This window comes from Hyperoodon ampullatus (assembly GCF_949752795.1).
Source record: "Hyperoodon ampullatus genome assembly, chromosome: 18".
NCBI classification, from domain to species: domain Eukaryota; kingdom Metazoa; phylum Chordata; class Mammalia; order Artiodactyla; family Ziphiidae; genus Hyperoodon; species Hyperoodon ampullatus.
Genome location: NC_136931.1, coordinates 42,362,640 through 42,383,195, shown reverse-complemented (window position 1 = coordinate 42,383,195; position 20,556 = coordinate 42,362,640). Strand labels below are relative to the sequence as shown.

The 20,556-nt window shown below is 36.4% G+C and overlaps 1 protein-coding gene across 1 annotated transcript in view; it reads right to left on the bottom strand.

Annotated features, from left to right (window-relative positions):
- Nucleotides 1-19,874, bottom strand: part of URI1 (URI1 prefoldin like chaperone) — a gene marked incomplete at its 5' end in the record, with an annotated part of 64,461 nt that extends 44,587 nt beyond the window's left edge. The window contains one exon of the mRNA XM_079724192.1: nucleotides 19,770-19,874. Within this exon, the coding sequence (XP_079580318.1) occupies nucleotides 19,770-19,874 (105 nt within the window). The remainder of the gene's footprint in view (nucleotides 1-19,769) is intronic.
- Nucleotides 19,875-20,556: the final 682 nt, after the last annotated feature.

Here is a 20,556-nt window from a genome sequence, read left to right as displayed (position 1 = left end):
AGAAAGATACCTTCAGGAGTATCTACAATTTTAAAGATACTAAAATATTAATATTTAACTGTAAATACTTCAGGAGTATTTACATTTCTAACATTTAACTAAAAATAACCAAGTTACCAAGAAATAGGGCCATATGAACAAACATCAAGAAGAAAAGAAGAAAAACAACACAAAACAAAACCAAATAAATATGCAATCTACATACTGGAATAAATAAACTAAAACATTAAAATATAATTATTAATATGTTCAAAAAATAGTTAAAAGATAGAAGCAATACATGAAAACATGGCATATTTCACTAGAGAATATCTATACAAGAAAAGAATCAAAAGGATAATCTTTAACTGAAATGTCTAAAATGAGCTCAATAAACAGTGTTAACAGGAGATTAAACACAAAAGTCAGAATTTTGAACTAGATGACACATTGATAAAAAATACCATAAATAAAGCCCAGAGATTTAAAAAGAAAACATGGAAAATACAGAAAAGACCAGTAAGAGACATATGAAACACTGTATAACTGAAGATCCACAAAGAGAGGGGAGAATGTGGTAGAAGCGGTATCTGAACAGATCTTGACATGATTTCCTAAAAATGAGAGAAAGGTGTTAACCAACAGATTTGAGAAGCTCTAAGAATCTCAAGCAAGAGACATTTTTTTTAAATTATATGAAGGCACAACATAGTTACACTGTTGAAAATCGAAGAAAAATGTTATAATCAGCATGAGGGAGAAAGAGCAGGGAAGAGATACAGTACCTTCAAAGAAGCAACAAGAAGAGTCATAGCTCGAGCTAACTTCAACAAAAAAAAAATGACACAAACTGGAAAATAGGATAAAATCTTCAAGTGTTGGGAAAAAATAACTGAAAATCTATAATTATGTACAGAGCAAATAGATCCTCCAACATGAAGGAAAAATAAAAACATTTTCACACAGAAACAGAATTCTGCACCAGCAGATTTTCACTGGAAGAAATACTACAGGTAATTATGCGATGTGACAGAGGTGTTAGCTAACAAGCTAAGGTGGTAATCACTGTGCAATATATAAATGTATCAAAACAACACACTGTATACCTGAAACTTACACAACAGTATATGTTAATTATGTTTTAATAAAGCTGAAGGGAAAAAAGAACTACTGCAAGAAGTATTTGGAGCAATAGAAAAGCAGAAAGAACTAAAGAGCAACTGTACAGGTAATTTTTTTAAATGTACAGATAAATCGGTATTAATCACATAGAACAATTAAATACTGTATTATAGTGTTTAAAACACAGAATTAAAATGCATGGAAGCAACAATGCAAGAAGTGGGATGAATGAATGTGTGTTGCAATCTCTAGGAAAAATTTCCCCAATAAAAAAGGATAATAGAAAAAGCTTAGTAAAAGTATATAGTATATTTAGTGCTAACATATACATAAAATAGAGTACTAAGGTACCACGGTGAAAAAGAAAGTATCTTGAACAAGTTAACAGAGGGGAGAAAATACAATAGGATGTGTCTGATTAAATCAAAGGAACGTGCTCAAAAAAGCAGAGAGAAAAAAGAACATAAAAGTGGGTCAAATAGACAATGAGAAACCACTTCACACCCATTAGGATAGCTATTAAAAAAAGAAAGAAAATAAGATATGTTGGCAAGGATGTGGGAAAATTGGAACACTAGAACTCTTGTGCACTGTTGGTGGGAATGTAAAATGGAGCAGCCACTGTGGAAAATAGTATGGTGGTTCCTCAAAAATGACACACAGAATTACCATATAATCCAGCAATTCCACTTCTGGGTATATACCCAAGGGAATTGAAAGCAAGGACTCAAACAGATATTCGTACGTTCATGTTCACAGCAGCATTATTCACAATAGCCAAAAAATGAAACCAACCCATGTCCACTGATGAATAACAATATGTGTAATATACATACAATGGAATATTATTCAGCCTTTAAAAGAAATTCTGATATATGCTGTAATACGGATCAACCTTGAAGACATTTTATTAAGTAAAATAAGCCAGCACAAATGGACAAACACTGTATGATTCCACTTATATGAGATACTCAGAGTTATCAAATTCACAGAAGCAGATAATGGTAGTTACCAGGGGACAGGGGAAGGGATAATGGGGAGTTAGTGTTTAATACATAGTGTCAGTTTTGCAAGTTCTGGAGCTGGATAGTGGTGATGGTTGCACCACAATGCCACTGAAATGTATACCTAAAATGATTTAAATGGACAAATTTTGTTAAGCATATTCCACTACAATTTTTAAAATAAAAAGTGAAGTAGAAAAGTGATAAAAATGAAACTAAATATATCAGTATTTCTATTATACAGAAACTGACTAAATATCCTAGACAAAAGAAAAAGATTTCCAGACTGGAAAAGATGTCCAGTTGTGTTTAAAACCATAACTATATGTTGTTATAAGAAACACACTTTGTACACAAAGAAATTGACATTAAAAGATGAAAAGATATATCATGGAAACAAGCCAAAGCAAAATATGCTGATGTAGCCATACGAATATTCAACAAAGGATACCTCAAGGCAAGAAATATCACTAGAGATAAAAATATTTCAGACTGATAAAAATGTCCACTGACCAGGAATTTATTAGAGTCCTAAATTTGCATGCACCAAATAGCATAATTTCAAATGCATAAGCAAAGGTTGAAAAAATAGAGAAAAAGATAAATCTACAACCATAATGGAGATTCTAAATACCTACCTACTCAGTGTTTGGAAATTAAGGAACATGTGTCTAAGAAACTCCTGGGTCAACAAACAGATCTCAATAAAAACTAGAAAATATTTTAAGTAACTAATAATGAAAATAACATACATAATGTGTGAGGTACCTAAGGTAATTATCAGAGAAAATTTTAAAATTCAAAGAATATATGTTCTAAAGAAAGAATAGTAAAAATCAATGACTTTTGCATCTCTAGGAGCTTTTATCTCAAGAAGCTAGAAAAAATTACAGCCAATGGGAAATTATTAAAAGGAAGAAAAACATAAAAGCAGAAAGCAACTTACGTAAGAAAGCAACTTACAAAAGGAAAATCAATAGTCTAAAATTCGTTCTTTAAAAAGACTGATTGAGACTGATAAACCCCTGGGCTTCCCTGGTGGTGCAGTGATTGAGAGTCAGCCCGCTGATGCAGGGGACACGGGTTCGTGCCCCGGTCCAGGAGGATCCCACATGCTGCGGAGCGACTAGGCCCGTGAGCCATGGCTGCTGAGCCTGCGCATCCCGAGCCTGTGCTCCTCAACAGGAGAGGCCACAACAGTGAGAGGCCCGTGTACTGCAAAAAAAAAAAAAAAAAAAAAAAAGACTGATAAACCCCTAAGAAGACAAATCAAGAAGACAAGACACATACAAATTACAAATAACAGGAATTAAAAAAAAGGACATCACTACCAAAACTACAGATATTTCCAAATTTTAAAATATCCATACAAGGAAAATACAAGGCCTAGACAGCCTCACTGGAAAATTATTCCAAATATTTAAGTTAGAATCAATACCAATAACATACAAAGTTTTTTATAAAATACACAAAAATGATAGTTGTTTTATGAGGTCAGCATGACCTTGGAACCAAAACCTAACGTGGACATTACAAGTAAAGAAAATTGTAGACCAATATCCTTCACAGACACAGAAACAAAATACCTTAACAAAAGAATATAAAATTTAATCTGGCAATATATAAAAAGATAAACACCAACATAAGCAAGGGGGCTTTCTCCAAGAATGTAATAGTGTTTCAGTATTTTTAAAAATCAAAGTAATTCACCTCAGTAACATCTTAATAAACACAGAAAAAGCATTTGATAAAATTCAATATCCATTCATGTTAAAACTAGCAGAACAGGAGAACATTTTCTTATTTTCAGAGTATCTACCAAAAGTCTACAGCAAACATCATCTGTAACAGTGAAATATTTGAAGCTGTTCGCCTCATACGCAGAACTATATAAGGAAGCCTACTATCACTACTTTTAATAAACACTATACTAAAGGTCCTATTTCATTCAATAAGGCAAATAAATAAAACTAAAGCGTAACAACCTGGAAAGAAGACAACTGCTATTATTCAGACAATGTGTCTGTATATATCTATACACATACTATCAAAATATACAGATAAACAATTATGGAATTCAAGTAAATTTAACCGTCAGTATACAAAAATCAAGTATATGTCTATATACTAGCAAAAGATGAACAGCAAATTACAAAATGCAATAAAAATAACAAACACCTAGAGATGAATATACAAGACACGCAAGATTTATATACTTAAACTACTGAAGGAAGTTACAGAGGAACTAAATAAAAAGATATACCATGTTCATGGATTGGTGTAAACATGTCAATGCTCCCCAAATTGATCTTTAGATTCAATGCACTCCAAACAAAACCCTAGAAGGTTATTTTGTGAGTACTGCAGAGCTGATTTTAAAATATTCATGGAAAAGCAGAAGGTCAAGAACAGTAAAAGTAATCTTCAAGAACAACAAAGCTAGAGGAATTTTACTATATCAAGACCTAGTAAGAAAGTGTGGTACTGGTGCAACTACAGGCAAATAATCCAATGCAACAGAAGAGAAACAAAACTACAAACACATGACCACATAATCTATGAAAAAGACATACTCCATATGGAATTAGAGCTATGCCTCAGAAGTAAAGGCTACATGCTAGGAATAAGAGCAAAACTGAAACAGACCAGCCCTAACAAAATCCAAAACCAACTCTCAACTGAGTTGTGTTGATCCACTAGTACTCTGGCTGCTTAAAGAAAATTTACCTCTCTTTGAAGGAAGGTATCATCAAGAGTCTACAATTTTTCACTACAATGTCTGGCATCCAATCAAAAACTACAAAGAAGTCTGTGACAACAGGAGCAGCTGATGAGAAATCAAGAGAAAAAAATAAACAGAAACAGAGCTCCATTTAATTTACATACTGCAGTTATAAGACACTTTTATGATTAATATATTCATGAAAACAGAGGGAAGACTGAAGATGTCAAAACAGGCCTAGAATTCATTAAATAAATGTCAAAACATAAATTCTTGGAATAAATACTGTAACTGAGATTAAGCATTTAATAAAAGGATTTTACCAGTAGGTTAGATACATAAGAACAGAATTAGTTAACAGGAACACAGGTCAAAAGAAGGTATCCAAAATGGCATACAGATCAAGAGGCAGCAAGAAAATACAGAAAAGAGAGTAAGATATATGAGACAATGAAAAATGTCTAATACGTGTATCCAGAGTACCAGAAGTGGAGGAGACAATGACATAAAACCAGCATCTGCAGATTAGATAAGAATTTTCTAAACTGACAAGTCATCAAATTACAGATTTAATAAACTACATGGGGCTTCCCTGGTGGCGCAGTGGTTGAGAATCTGCCTGCTAATGCAGGGGACACGGGTTCAAGCCCTGGTCTGGGAGGATCCCACATGTCGCGGAGCAACTAGGCCCGTGAGCCACAACTGCTGAGCCTGCACGTCTGGAGCCTGTGCTCCACCACAAGACAGGCCGCGATAGTGAGAGGCCCGCGCACCGCGATGAAAAGTGGCCCCCACTTGCCACAACTAGAGAAAGCCCTTGCACAGAAACGAAGACCCAACACAGCAAAAATAAATAAATTAGTTAATAAACTACATGTTCAAAGCAGGCTAAATACAAGGAAAACCACATCTAGACGCATCATAATCAAATGCCTAAAAACCAAAGATGAAAAGTCCAAAAGCAGATAGAGGATGAAATATTTAAAAATTTTTCAGGGAAAAAAACAATAAGACTGATGGAAGACTAACAGAAATGAAAGAAGTCAAAAGATAATGGAATGGTATCTTTAAAGTGTTGGGGAAAAAAATCACCTCCCAGCTCAGAACTAAAAAAAAATTACAATAGAATGTTTAAAAGAATAATAAGCCTAATTTTGGGGTGAAGGGAGTTACAAAAACATTGTAGAAGTAAAATATATGACAATAGCACAAATAAGGGAGCGTTGGTTCATGAAATTAAGCCATCAAAAGATTATGTGAATAATTTCCTAAGCGGCAAAATTTCAGAAGATTTATGAATAATTTCCTACTAATTTAAGGTAGACTGTAATAAAAAAAAGAAATATTGTAGTCTCTAGGATAATAACTAAAAGGAAAATAAAAACCATACAACTATAAAGCTAAAGAGAGTTTAAAATAGAATACAAATATTTTACTAACACAAAAGGAAGAGAAATAAAGGAATAAAAAAAATGTGACAAGTGGAAAACATGGTAAAATGAGTAAACAAAGTCCAACTAAGTGACAGATGAGAAAATTTAAAGACCCTAAATAGAGATATAACATGTTCACAGATTAGAACTGTAAAAATAAAAACACAATCAGGTAACATCAGAATGTTAACAATTAAAGACTGACAATATCAAAAAAACATAGTAACATTTAACTGAAAAATCTGAAATATTATTTTTTGAGTAAGAGCCTAATTAAGACAAGCTATTGGTGCCTCAAGATACAAGGTATGGATTACATAGAAAGGATTTACAGGGAATTCCCTGGTGGTCCAGTGGTTAGGACTCAGCACTATCACTGTGGTGGCCCGGGTTCAATGCTTGGGGAACTAAGATCCTTCAAGCCACACAGTGCCGCCAAAAAATAAAATTAAATAAAAAAGAAAGAAAGAAACAACTGACAAGATCTAGTAAATTAAAAGATGGATCAGGGAGGCTGAAAAGACTCTGGTTTGAATAATGTTGCCCAGAATCAGGATGAGTATGTACAGCATGTACATTAGGGACAAAGATAATAAATTAACTTTAGTAAATGAGATTGAGCTGTTTGTGGGCCATCCAAGTGAAGCTGCCCAACAGCCAACAGGTCTGGGAGAGCAGAGTGCATATAGGAGTATTTGAGGACATGCAGAGTGAGAAGAGACGACTGTCAGTGATGTAAAGTACAGGGATCACCAACATTTAAGCATTAGATGAAGACACTAAGGAGACTAAGTAGAAATGGAAAAAGACAGAGCCATAAAAAAATAGAGTCACAAAAGTTCCTATGGTACAGAGAGTTTCAAGAGTTTACCAGGGAACAATAAAAGTTTCAAATAAAGCACAGAGGCCAAGTAAGGCCAGATCTGCAAAATGGTCCACTGAGTTTGGCAAGTGAAATATAATAAAAACTTTAGGTAGAGTAATTTCAATGAAAAGACAGAGGTAGCACCTAGTTTACAGTAGGTTGAAAAGCAAAGAATTAGAAACAGAGCAATTATCACACTGCATTACGTTTTCTGTTAACATGTTTCCATACAAATTTTAAGTCCCTTGAGGGCAGAAAAGAAACCTTGTGTATCGCAGTATCTGGGACAGTGCCTGACACGTAACTCAGTTTTGTCTTTTTGTTCTTTGGGAAAAGGCACTCATTTTCAATAACTTTAATATTACTCGGTTCATAAAATCAAGAAATCAAAGGATAAGGAATAATGGCCAAATCCATACATTAAATGGGTTACTGTCTGCTATACTGTATTAGGATTTCTAGAACAAACGAACGAACAAATGAAAGAAAGAAAGAAAGGAGGAAAGAAAGATTTTTTAAACAAACACATTTAGGGTACTGTCCCCCAAAACATGTCATTATCTTAAGGTAGAGTAAATAAGTAGTGAGTACCCTGAAATTAACCTAGAAAGAGATGAGCCCAACAACACAAAGGTCTCAAATCACATTTTAATGACCCTGGATTTCACTCTTAAGTACAATGGGAAGCCACCAAAGGATTATAAGCAGTAGAGAGAGTGACAAAATTACATAATTCGATTTACATTGCCAGAAAAAGAGACATCTCTGGAGCAAGAGTGGAACCATCAAGACCAGCCTCCAAGTAAAAAATGATAACTTGAAAATGGCTGTGGAGATCACAAGAAATAGCCAATTCAAGGAACTCAAAACACTGTTCTCCAGTTTTTGAACATTGAGTCCTCTTACCTCTTTTTATTTAATGCTGTAGACTAAATTGAAAGTTAGAACCAATTGTTCAAAAAGGTAATTATATATGGCTTATAAAACTAAACCAGTTTACCTTCTGGCCACTAAACCACCTTGAGGACTTCAAATATACGCACAGAGTGATTCACTGCAACATTATTAGTACTATCAAAAAACTGAAAACCACCAAAATGCCCATCAGTAAGATACCAGATGAATATCTGATAATATACCTGAGTACTATGCAACCACAAAATATGATGAGAAAGATCTCTGTGAATCAAAGACTCCCAGATGTATCAGTTAATGAGAAAATCGAGGGGCAAATATAATATGCTACCTTTTATATAAGAAGGTGGAGGGGGGATAAGACAGCAAATTTTAGTATTTATTTTTCAAGAAATACAAGAAGGATAAACTAGAAATTAACGTAAAGATTACCGATAGGGGTAGGTAGGAGCAGGGATGGGAATGAATTACCTCACTATACCTTTTGATATAGTTGTGATTTTAAACAATGCAAATGTTTTACAGACTCATAAAGTCAAATTGATAAAAAAGCAAACACTAAAATTCAATACAAATTGTATATCAAATCCAAAATATAACTGCACTGAAAAAAATAATAATTCAAGTAACTTTTGAGATCATTACCTAACTGCATACCCCAAGGGGGTTAATTCTGCAAGAACAAATTGAACTGCAATGAAATCATGAACTTCACTCATAGGTTTGCTGTTGGCAGTGGTATCAATGTAGTAATTCTAAAACTATTTTGTGTATACTGTGGAATAAAGGACACGAATAAATACAGATGTTATTGAGAACAAGGTTTCACTACAGAAAAAAGGAGATTCAAATATAGATGGGGGTAGTTGAAGAAGAATTTTGTGGTAATGGATCTGAATGCAAAGTATCAGGATCCACTGAACCCAATTTTAGTTTTTAGTTTGTTTTTGAACAGTTCTATTTGCAAGCATTGATATTTCATGACTTCTATTCTCAGATACTGCAAAGAATAAAGAGAAAATTTACTTCAAAAAACGGCTAAAACTCACTCTATCTTGCAATTATATATGAGTACATTGAACCTTTTCATAAGCCTAAGACACATTATAAGATCTTACTGATTATATATTTCCTGCATCTTGTTTCATCACCCTAATAATGATTTCATGATTACTCATCAATTTTCCCAAACTATGCTTAAAGAAAACTATATAACAAGTAATTGAGGAATCACGGAATCATCTAGAAGGAATATGCTATAAATAGTAAAAATCATTCTTCAGTTTTCTTACTGCATTGACCAAAGTACTGCATCATCTTTCAAAAAAGTGTAGAAGACTAATGAAGACACCACCTTTGTAGTCTGATTTTAGCTTTCAAACACAGTTGACAATTCAGAAATTTTCATTTTCTGTCCATAATGGGAAGGAGAAGAAAAGTGACAGAGAAAGACACTTCACAATTGTTAAACAAATTAAACTATGAATAAAAAAGATAACAGCTCTCTTCACCAGCACTGTCCAACAGGATTTTCTTTGATGATAGAAATCTTCAAAGTCAACACTGTCCAATGCAATAGCCAATGGCCACATGTGGCTATTGAGCACTTGAAATGTGGCTATTATGACTGAGAAACTTAATTTTTTTTAATTTTACTTAATTAGAATTTTAAACTTAATAGCCACATGTAGTTAGTGGCCACCATTTTGGATAGCACAACTAGATACAGATGATGGTGAAAATATTAATATAAATTAAATCTTAGATTATGAATCTTCAGACGACAATATCCTAGGTGAATTTTCTCAAAACTCAACAATCAATGAGTAATAAACAAAATTAACTCAAAGTTGATCAACGACCTAAAAATAAGAGCCAAAACCATAAAACTCTCAGAAGAAAACGTAGGTGTAAATCTTCATGAACTTGGATTTGGCAATGGGTTTCTACATATGACACCAAAAGCAGGAGCAAAAAAAGAAAAAATAGATAAACTGGACTTAATCAAAATTTAAAAACTTGGGACTTCACTGGTGGCGCAGTGGTTAAGAATCCGCCTGCCAATGCAGGAGACACAGGTTCAAGCCCTGGTCCGGGAAGATCCCACATGCCGTGGAGCAACAAAGCCCGTGTGCCACAACTACTGAAGCCCATGCGCCTAGAACTTGTGCTCCACAATAAGAGAAGCCACCGCAATGAGAAGCCCACGCACCACAACGAAAAGTAGCCCCTGCTCGCAACAACTAGAGAAAGCCCACGCACAGCAATGAAGATCCAACGCAGCCAAAAAATAAATAAAATAAAATAAAAATTTTTTTAAAAATTTAAAAACTTTTGTGCATCAAAGGACATTATCATTAAAGTGAAAATATTTGTAAATCATATATCTGAAAAGGGTTTAAATACCTAGAATAAATAAAGAACAACTACAACTCAACAACAAAAAGGGTTTAAATACCTAGAATAAATAAAGAACAACTACAACTCAACAACAAAAAGACGACCCAGGGCTTCCCTGGTGGCGCAGTGGTTGAGAGTCCACCTGCCGATGCAGGGGACAAGGGTTTGTGCCCCGGTCTGGGAGGATCCCACATGCCGCGGAGCGGCTGGGCCCGTGAGCCATGGCTGCTGAGCTTGTGCATCCGGAGCCTGTGCTCCACAATGGGAGAGGCCACAACAATGAAAGAACCGCGTACTGCAAAAAAAAAAAAAAGATGACCCAATTTAAAAATAGACAAGGGACTTAAATAGACATTTCTCCAAAGAAAATACAAAAATGGCCAATAAACACACGAAAAGGGACTTCCCTGGTGGTCCAGTGGGTAAGACTCCGTGCTCCCAATGCAGGGGTCCGGAGTTCGATCCCTGGTCGGGGAACTAGATCCCGTATGCATGCCACAACTAAAGATCCCACGTACTGCAACTAAGACCCAGCACAGCCCAAAAAAACAAAAACAAACAAAAAAACACACACACATGAAAAGATGCTCAACATCCTTTTTCATTAGAGAAATGCAAATCAAAATCACAATAGGTCAATGACATTAACACCTATTAGGATAGCTCTATTCCAAAAAAAAAAAAAAAGGAAAGTGTTGACAAGGACGTGGAGAAATTGGAAACCTCATACATTGCTGGTTGGAATGTAAAACTGTGCCAACGCTGTGGAAAACAGTTTGGCAGTTCCTCAAAAAGTTAAACACAGTATTACCTTGTGACTCAGCAATTCCACTCCTGGGTATATATCCCAAAGAACTGAAAACAGGGACTATAACAGATAACTCATACACCAACGTTCATAGCCACATTATTCCAAGAGTAAAAAAGTGGAAACAATCCATGTGTTCATCAACAGTTGAATGGATAAACAAAATGTGGTATATGCATACAACGGAATATTATTCAGCCATAAAAAGGAGTAAAGTTGTAATACATGCCACAACACAGATGAACCTTGAAAACATTAAGCCAATCACGAAAGGACAAGTATTTTACGATTCTACATCTATGAAATATCTAGAATTGGCAAATTCATATAGAAAGAAAGTAGATTAGAGATTACCAGGGGCTCAAAGGAGGGGAGAATTGGGCACTAGTTCTCAGTTCCCCATCTGTGAAATCAGAAGTTGGACTAAAACACTGGTAAGTTTAGTTTAGTTCCTTGGACCACTTCCCTGGCAGCTACTGAAAGTGGGTGCAAGGAACAGAGATACTCATCCCCCTCCCAGCCCCTCCACACACGCAACTTCTCCCTCATTAAAGGAGAGTAACTTAGCTTTCATCTGTTTTACATACTGGATTTTTGAATAAGGTTTTATTTTAATGAAGAAAGCTCTGTGCCTAAAAAAAAAAAAAAAAAAAAGTTTGACTACCAGTAGTTTCTATGATCTTTAAATCTAAATATTCTGAAGTTTGGTTAATTTAGCTAATTGATACAAGTTACCCTCACTCCATACTGTTAAAAAAGAAGAGTCTCAATAATTTGTTTCATTAGAAACAAAAAAAGATTTTTACCAATATTATGTATCTATATTTTGACAAATAAGTGCAGTATAAAAAAGTTGACCCAAAAAGTTAAAAAAAAGCAGTTAAAAATAAATAGCTTTACAAATTATTGTAGAAACAATACAAAAGATGGTTAAAATTCTCATTGAGGAAAAACCAAAACATGTCCAGTGGTATAAAAGCTCTTCCATTGCAAGAAACGGAAATAAAGCCTGAAGACCCAGTTTGGTTTCGCTGCTGAAAAATGTACAAAATAACTTAGAAAAACCAGTTGAGGTTAAACGTTGTGAGCCCACTACTTGTACCTGCCTACTCTTGATCTGGGGAAAACTGATAACCATAGAGCAAGGCAGAGCTGATGGTAGGACAGCCAAGAGTTCTCCGTCTGGGAGTCCATCCTACATTAACCTTCAAGTAAAAGTGATAGTTGCATCACAGTGAATGTAATTAATCTCACTGAACTGTACACTTAAAACTGGTTAAGGGGCTTCCCTGGTGGGGCCGTGGTTGAGGGTCCACCTGCCGGTGCAGGACACACGGGTTCAGGCCCTGGTCTGGGGGGATCCCACATGCCGCGGAGCGGCTGGCCCCATGGGCCGCAACTGCTGAGCTTGCGCGTCTGGAGCCTGTGCTCCACAGCGGGAGGGGCCGCGATAGTGAGGGGCCCGCACACCGTGATGAGGAGTGGCCCCCGCTTGCCGCAACTAGAGAAAGCCCTCGCACAGAAGCGAAGACCTAGCGCAGCCATAAATAAATAAATAAAATTAAAAAAAAAAAACTGGTTATTGCTGGAAAAAAAGATCTCTAAATTCTATTTTTTTCCACTCCTATAAGTTTTTAGGCTTCTTGAGGACAGAGATTAGGGAGGAAAACCCTGAAGCACTGGAAATGAGTTTTGAAAGCAGGAATTATGTAAATGGTTTATTTTTGTACCACCCTAAGTTCTAGAACAGACCATGCCAACCAGGAAGAGAACTACATATATCTGAATATAGCAGATGTTGAATAAAGGGGGACCAACTTGAAGGAGAAAAGAATCAATAAATGAACAATATACTTCTAAGAACAACAAAAAAAAGTAGGGTATTCCCACCCACTTAGTCACTGAACAAGAAGAACTTCATCATGTAACAGTCTGCAACAAGAACTCGGACATTTTTCTAAAAAGATATGTGGCAATATTCTTAAATTTCTTATGATCTTTGTGCACCAAACTTTACTTAATACAAAGAAGATTACTGTGTTTAAATTCTTATTAAAATATCCAATAAAAATGGGTTTCACTATCCCTTATCCTTACTTCTGTACATTACTTGTAAAAATTACTTTAAAAAATAAAAAGTAAAAAGATCCCTTGGACCTAGATGGTAAATGGTGATGACTATTTTTCCTGGTATACTGAAGGTTAATACATTTCTTAGCCCTGTCCACTGAAAGGGCCTTGATGCAATAATATCCCAGTGGCAATGAGCACAACTTGGGCCCAGGTCTAGGTTTCTCAGCATTTCTCATTAAAAAGAACCAGGGCTCTTTGAAGAAATAGTTAATTTCAGAAATAAGACAAGAAAGCTACAAGGTAAGCCTGGGACACCTTGTGCCAGAAAAAAAGGTAATGACCAAAAGGATAATGAGAAATGCCAAAAGGATGCCGGAGTCAGCTTGAAGGGGCTCCCACTGGCCAAATTTAGGACAATTCGAGCATCAAAAGGAAAAAGGAAAAATTGTAACACACTGAATTAAAAAACAAATAAAAAGGGTCTACACTAATACTAAAAGGGGGGGAAAGGGCTCCTCTTTACAGAAAAATGCCAGCTATAAACGTAGATGGTTAGAAAACGACTAATTTGCAAACACCGATACAACAATTGATTCAGGCAAGGCTCATCCATGGTAAAGGGTTGTTGGGGAACAGGATATTTACAATGGCTTCAAGTATTTAATAAGTACTTTTAAAGTTCTTATTCCTTACACAAGGGAACAGGTACCTAAGGTGAAGAGATATCGCAGGTACCATCTTAAACAAGTAATTAGCAACACCAATAATAGAATAAAGTAACATTGTATGTCTCCTGCTGTGATGCAATAGGAAGTCATCATCAACTATGTATTATTCTTGCCAAAAATGATTATTTAATTCTGTTTCTTCATAAGTACATTCATCAGACATCTCTAAATTGTGGGAATTCTGTAAGTAAACTGTTGTAAACTCTTCAAAAATACCAATTTCATAAAAACAAAAGAATGTAGAGGGATTGTTTCAGATGAAAGGAAATTAAAGAGATAAGACGCTAAATGCAGCCTGTGACTGGATCTTGGATTGAAAAATGTTATAAAGAACACTTCTAGAAAAACTGAGAAAATATGAATATGCCAAATAACATTATTGTGTGTCAATGTTCATTTCTTGGGTGAAAAAAAAAGATATGATTATGTAGAAGAATGACCTTGCTCCAAAATGATATATGCTTAAGTATTAGGACATGATAATATCTGCAATTTACTTTCAAATGGTTCTACAAGGAAAAAAAGAAAAGAAAATACAGAAAGAGAAAGAAAAGGCAAATGAGACAAAATAGGATTGATGACTCAAACTATTCTTTAAACTTTTCTGTTGTTTTACAATTTTTGAAAATAAAAAGCTGCTACTTTAAAAAAAAGAAAGAAAGAAAGAAAAACGGCCTTAGGACAGGCTGAAAAGATCTAGACTCACTAATCTGGAGATGAAGGCAAGAATGATACAAGCTAAAAGATTTTAAAACCCAATCTGACAACATTAGGAGAACAAAATCAAACAGTTATGATCACAGCTTAGACCCCGTGCACCTTCTTCTCCCTTTCCCCATCAGTGTTTTGGAACTATTCTTGTCTTATACTCCAATCTGGAGAGGCCTAACACAATGAATATGGATTTTCTCCCCTTGAAATACTGTATTATAATGTTTACTAATAAAAGACTAAAACCAAAGCTGTTTCTTCTCATACCACGTGACTGGCATGATAATAATCACTAACAACAACCAAAACAAACTTTTAAAATAAAATATAACTCACAAGTTATGAGTTCTGAAAACCCAATTAGCTACAAAATGTATCTTTGGCTGTAAGCAAATATTCTTACGACTCTGCCTTTCTTAAAAATGATAAAAGAACTGCATTAGAAAGATCAAATACACATTCTTCAATAAACTACTTATAACTATTCAATTTAGAAAACGCATTTTGTTTTACAAAAAAAAATGCAAATAGCCAATAAATACCTGAAAAGGTTATCAACCTCATTCATTAGTTATTACTAGAATGGCTACCAAATATGAAAAGGACAGACAGTACCAAGTGGTGATGAGGACGTGGAATAGCTGGAACTTACACAACTGCTGATAGGAATGTAAATTGGCATAAGCACTTTGAAAAACAAGCATTATAAGCAAAACTGAAGACACAAATACTCCATAAGAAAGTTCAGGGCAAAAACTAGAAAAAACCTAAACTGTCCACCTGAAAAATTAAAGAAAGTTAATGAAGACTCTAACATCAAATTTGTAAACGTCTATCACAATGCCTGGCACACAAAAAAATTTATTCTATACAATGCAATCCCATAATCCCATCATTCCTCCCTTCACGCATGACAAATGGATTCTTCTCATTTAAGATTAGTATGATTCTCAAAACACATTCCAATGGTTTCTCACCTCACAAAAATAAAAACCAAAATCTTTAACAATGATCTAGTACAGCTCCTTACCTATCACAAACCATCTGTCATTTTAAATATGCCTATTCCATAACTTTACCACTAGAATGTGATCCCTGTGAAAACAAAGACTTTGTTTACTACTGCATCCTCAGCAGAGGAAGGCATTAAGTAGGTACAATCCGGCAGGTAGCAGGTACTCAATAAATATCGGCTGAAAAATTATATGCTTGGATTCTGGGCTTGGAAAGAAGAATACCTGTGGTATGGAGTACATGACAGACAGTTTCCTAAACTATGTGCAGTTTATCATAAGAAATATGCAAACCAAAGTCAAATTAGCTGTTCTGCTTTATAAAAATTTGAAATATTTACTCTTAATGCATTTAATTCCCCAGGTTCTATATCAAGAAAGTGTAAGTTATTCCAAAATTCCAAATTACATGAGTCACTCAGTTATAATTACAATAAACTAAATAATAACACTATCTTCATGAATTTTCCAAAGTTACCATTATCCTGCAAATAAACCTAGGAAAACAATACTATATACCACTTTTTCCACAATACTATATAGCAGAATCTCAATAATTCTGTTAAAGATAATAGCATCTGGAGATATAAAACTCAGACAGAAACATCACCTTAGCCAAGAAACCAGTATTTCAGTAATGCAATTCAAAGACAGAACCAGATTCAACAAGAGGAAACTTCCCTAGAAAAGCCCAAGACACTCCACTGCAGTCCTAGGTTTAACTTTTATGGCATAGATCAGTCCAGAGAGTCTTCTAAGTAGATTCCATTTTTTCCACCAAATACTTTACTCCTATTGGCAAAAACAGATTTAGTTAAAAGAAAAGAGGGGGAAAAAAAGATGATCCAAGTTCCCTCTTGTCCCTGTATCTTTGGATAGAGAATTAACAATAAACAAATCTCCAAGGAAAAAAGAAAAGGAAACCACTTGGGGAACAGATATCTGAACACCTATCTGCTCTGGAGTAAGAAACAAACCTGCCTAACTGGTGTTCAAACCAGCCAAGAGCAATTTGACAGGAGCAGAAAGTATTTAGCAGTTAAAGATACAACATCCCATCTTTCATTAAAATTAATTAGGTTTTATCAATAGCCTTTCTTGGAAAAAAAAAAATCCCATTCAATTCACTCACTTTCAGGTAAAATAAAAAGTTAAATTGTGTGCTTTTAAAACATTTAGTGGTGCATTTTCCTATATAAACTGTGTGAATATTTATATACATATAAACATAACTAACCACACCACATAGTGTTCTACAATTTTTAATGACTGCATAAAATCTCCTCATACCAATTCCCTTATGTTGAATTTTTAGCTTTTTCATTACTATAAACAAACCTGCAGGGAACCTTTCTGTACATGTCTTTTTGCTAGATTAAAAAAAAAAGAAATAAACAGAAGTTTTAACCAAAAAATATTTTTTTTGAAAATGTCAGCATTAATTCCAAAAATGAGAACAATATTCAAATATCTGATCCTGTCCATTTACTGCAGATGTTGTCATTTACTGAAGTTGTGGATCTTTCATGCCCCCCTCCTTTGTCTTTTTCCTTAGGTTACTAATTTTTTTCCTTGTTATTCAGTGCTCCAAAGGATAAACAAGGAAAAAACACAGAGAGGGACCAAGATAAAACGTGTTATACTCCTTATCTGAATTAAAAAGCAAAAAATTGATGAGCAACATTTAAACCACTTTACCTAGCAGCCATTCTTAAGGTTCCCAGAGAAAATAATGCCCTGAACCTAAGGTATCCATTGCATATAAAGAATTCACTTCTCTCCTCTGCATCTAGAGCCTACTAGCTAGCTACCATCCTAGGGAAAACTGAAAATATAGTCATTCAAATAATTTTTGTCAGGATTTAATTCTCTCACAGAATCCTGGTAGGGAAAGGCAAGTCCTAAAACACATTTAATTAGACTTATATAAAGAAATACTAACTGCTATACTATAAAACTCCTATGACATTTTTTTCCTTTTCCTTCCAAGCATGTCCCAACACTTCCACTTACTAGAGTTCACTGTACTCCTACAGTTGCTGGGTTGGTTTTAAAGCCTAAAGTCCCTCACAAAAATTTGACTGATTTATTTATTTATTTATTTACTATTTACTAGATAAAGTTTTCCTATACTGAACTATAATTAAAGGATAGCTATCTAACCAGTTTATTTTGTGGCCTCATGGGTCTCTCCTGTCCACTGAAGCAGATCCGTTAAAATACAGTCTAGTCCATTTACTGAGGGAATTTATCATGAACTGGGAATGATTTTACATACCCTTGACAGACATACACATGCTTATTTTATGTGCCAAAATAACATTAACACAGCACAGAAAAGTAATCTGGTACCATACTCAATGTCTACTGAAAACTGTCATCCAGGTTCCCATAGGACTGTAACTGAGAAGGCAGTTTTCAAATGCAACTGGATACCATACCAGAAAGCTGTTCAGAGCACCCCCAAACCGTACCCTTTGTATTTCAGACACACGAACATCAGAATAAAACCAAAGATTTCTCTTTTTAACATGCCAAATAGGAGAAAACATATCAAGTCAGCAGTATGCAAACATCATACTATGAAGGAGGAGAGAGTTAATTCCTCTACAGAAAGAAAGACAATGGGAGCACCATTTTCTGAGGGTCTGTTTCACCTTTTCTAAAAGACTAAAAAATGTAAATAGTTTTTGCCAAAAATGAACAAATTGGTTTCATGAAGGGCTGTCTTTTCTTCTTTATTTATTCTTCTCTTAAAGAAAGAAAAAAAAAAAAACACACTGTCTTACAATTTAAACGCACGGAACTTGAATTTTTAAACCCCCAACTTGAAGAAAGCCAAGTTTAAAACCCAAGCATTGTATATGGTATTAGGAAAAAAAAAAAAAAAAAAAAAAACGGCTCTCAGAAAGAGAAATCCAACGCACAAAATAATTTAGAACAACCAGAACAAAGTAGGAAAGGTTCCCACAATTCATCCTAACAGGTTATTTCCAAGCAAATCAGGATTTAAGTTCTATAAAAAGTTCCTTATCTAGCTAAACTGGGTATACCAGTATACCTATGTAAGTAGTCATCTTTATACAGAAATGCTCAATAGAAAAAGTTAGGAATTCCCAGTGTTTATAGTTTTTAAACAACTTCCTTACCTTTATAACCATGATACTCTCAATATGACACATTTTAAGTAAATGAAACGTTGCCTTTCAAAATAAGAATTTCAAAGATAGTGAGAAACAAACAAATGATACAGAATCCAAAGGGGAAAAAAATCTCAGATTAAATAATAACATTGTATTTCTTAGACTGGTATACTTGTTCATATACAATCCCATTAGGAAATACAAAACTTTCTTTCCTCTTTACTGGTAGATTAAAACTCATTTATATAATTGAAGTTAAAATTTAATAAAACAGCATTCTATCATGACAAATACTAAACCAAAGCTGAAACTGCACATGAAACGTTAGCATTACAAACCTAGTAAAACTTTTAAGTGCAATCAGATAAAGAGCAACAAAGAGTATACATTTTACCAACGATGAGGTAACAAGCTAAAAAAAAAAAAATAAGGTGAACTATTAATTCACAGCCTGTCCTTCACCGAGAATATTCCCACGCACTGCTGTACGCATTAAGATTAAAAACTCACTTTCATACACAAGTTAAACAGATTATCGCATCTCTTTTCCCCAACCCTCCCCTCCCTTCGAAGGTCAAAGTGCTCCAGACAGGACAACGAAAGCACGTGACAAAAGTTTCCCCAACACGCTTTCCAGGCCTGGAGGCTATGCTCCTCCCCCGTTCGGGGTCCGGGTTGAGATAGGCCGGGACCAAAGGGCTGCGGCCCACCGAGGGCAGGACGGGGTCGGCGGGGGCGAGCGGGGGTCAGCCCCCAGCCCCGTGGAGGGGGAACGGGGCACCGAGGACGCGCCTGGGCGAGGGCGCCTCCCGAGACCACCGGCGGAAGCGCGGGACAGAGCGCGGCCTGTTACCTTTTCCTGCTCCTCCCGGAGCCGCGCCACCTCTGGGGCGCGCAGCGGCGCCGCGGCCGAAGCTGAGGCCGAGGCGTGGGGCCCGGGGTCGGGCGGAGCCTCCATGGCGGGGCGCCGGGGCCTCAACGGGGCGAACGAGTCCTAAATAAGTGTTTATGAAGGCGGCGTGGCCGGCGGCTGCCCAGCGCCCGCGTGCTCGCCCTCATGCACTGCGCGCCCCGCGCTGAGGAGGCCGCGCCCCACTTCTCTGCTACCGCGGCGGCAGCTGCTCGCGTCCGGGCTGCCCGCGGCCGCATCTCACACGCGCATGCCGCCCGCTGCCGCCAGCGCCCCCGCCGCTGCGGGCTCGGAGCAACAGGCCGGCCGTTGAACGCGAGAAGCCCCGATCCGGTGGCTGGGCCGAGCCAGGCGTCCTGTGGCGGCCGCTCCTCCTCCGCACCTCCCCCGTAGGCCCCGCCCCTCGTCCCGCCCAGCGCGGCACGCTGGGAAGCGCACGCAGCCTCCGCCCTTCGTCACGCCCCCGGTGATCGCGTGGCGCAGGAGCGGTGCGGCGGCGGCTGGCTTATCTGGAGGCGAAGCTGAACTGTAGCCCTTTGGAAACTTTCATTCTAGGGAAGATCGACGCTCAGTTCACGGAGATGAGCCCTGTCTTAGCCTTGTGTCCCCCTAATGCCCCCAGTCGTTGAGCGCTGCATCTGGCGGTAGGAGCTTAATTCGTGCACTAGTGCTGGTTCATAAGCATATTTAATTTTAGCAAAGTCAGCTCTTCCCTGTGCCTGTTTAATGA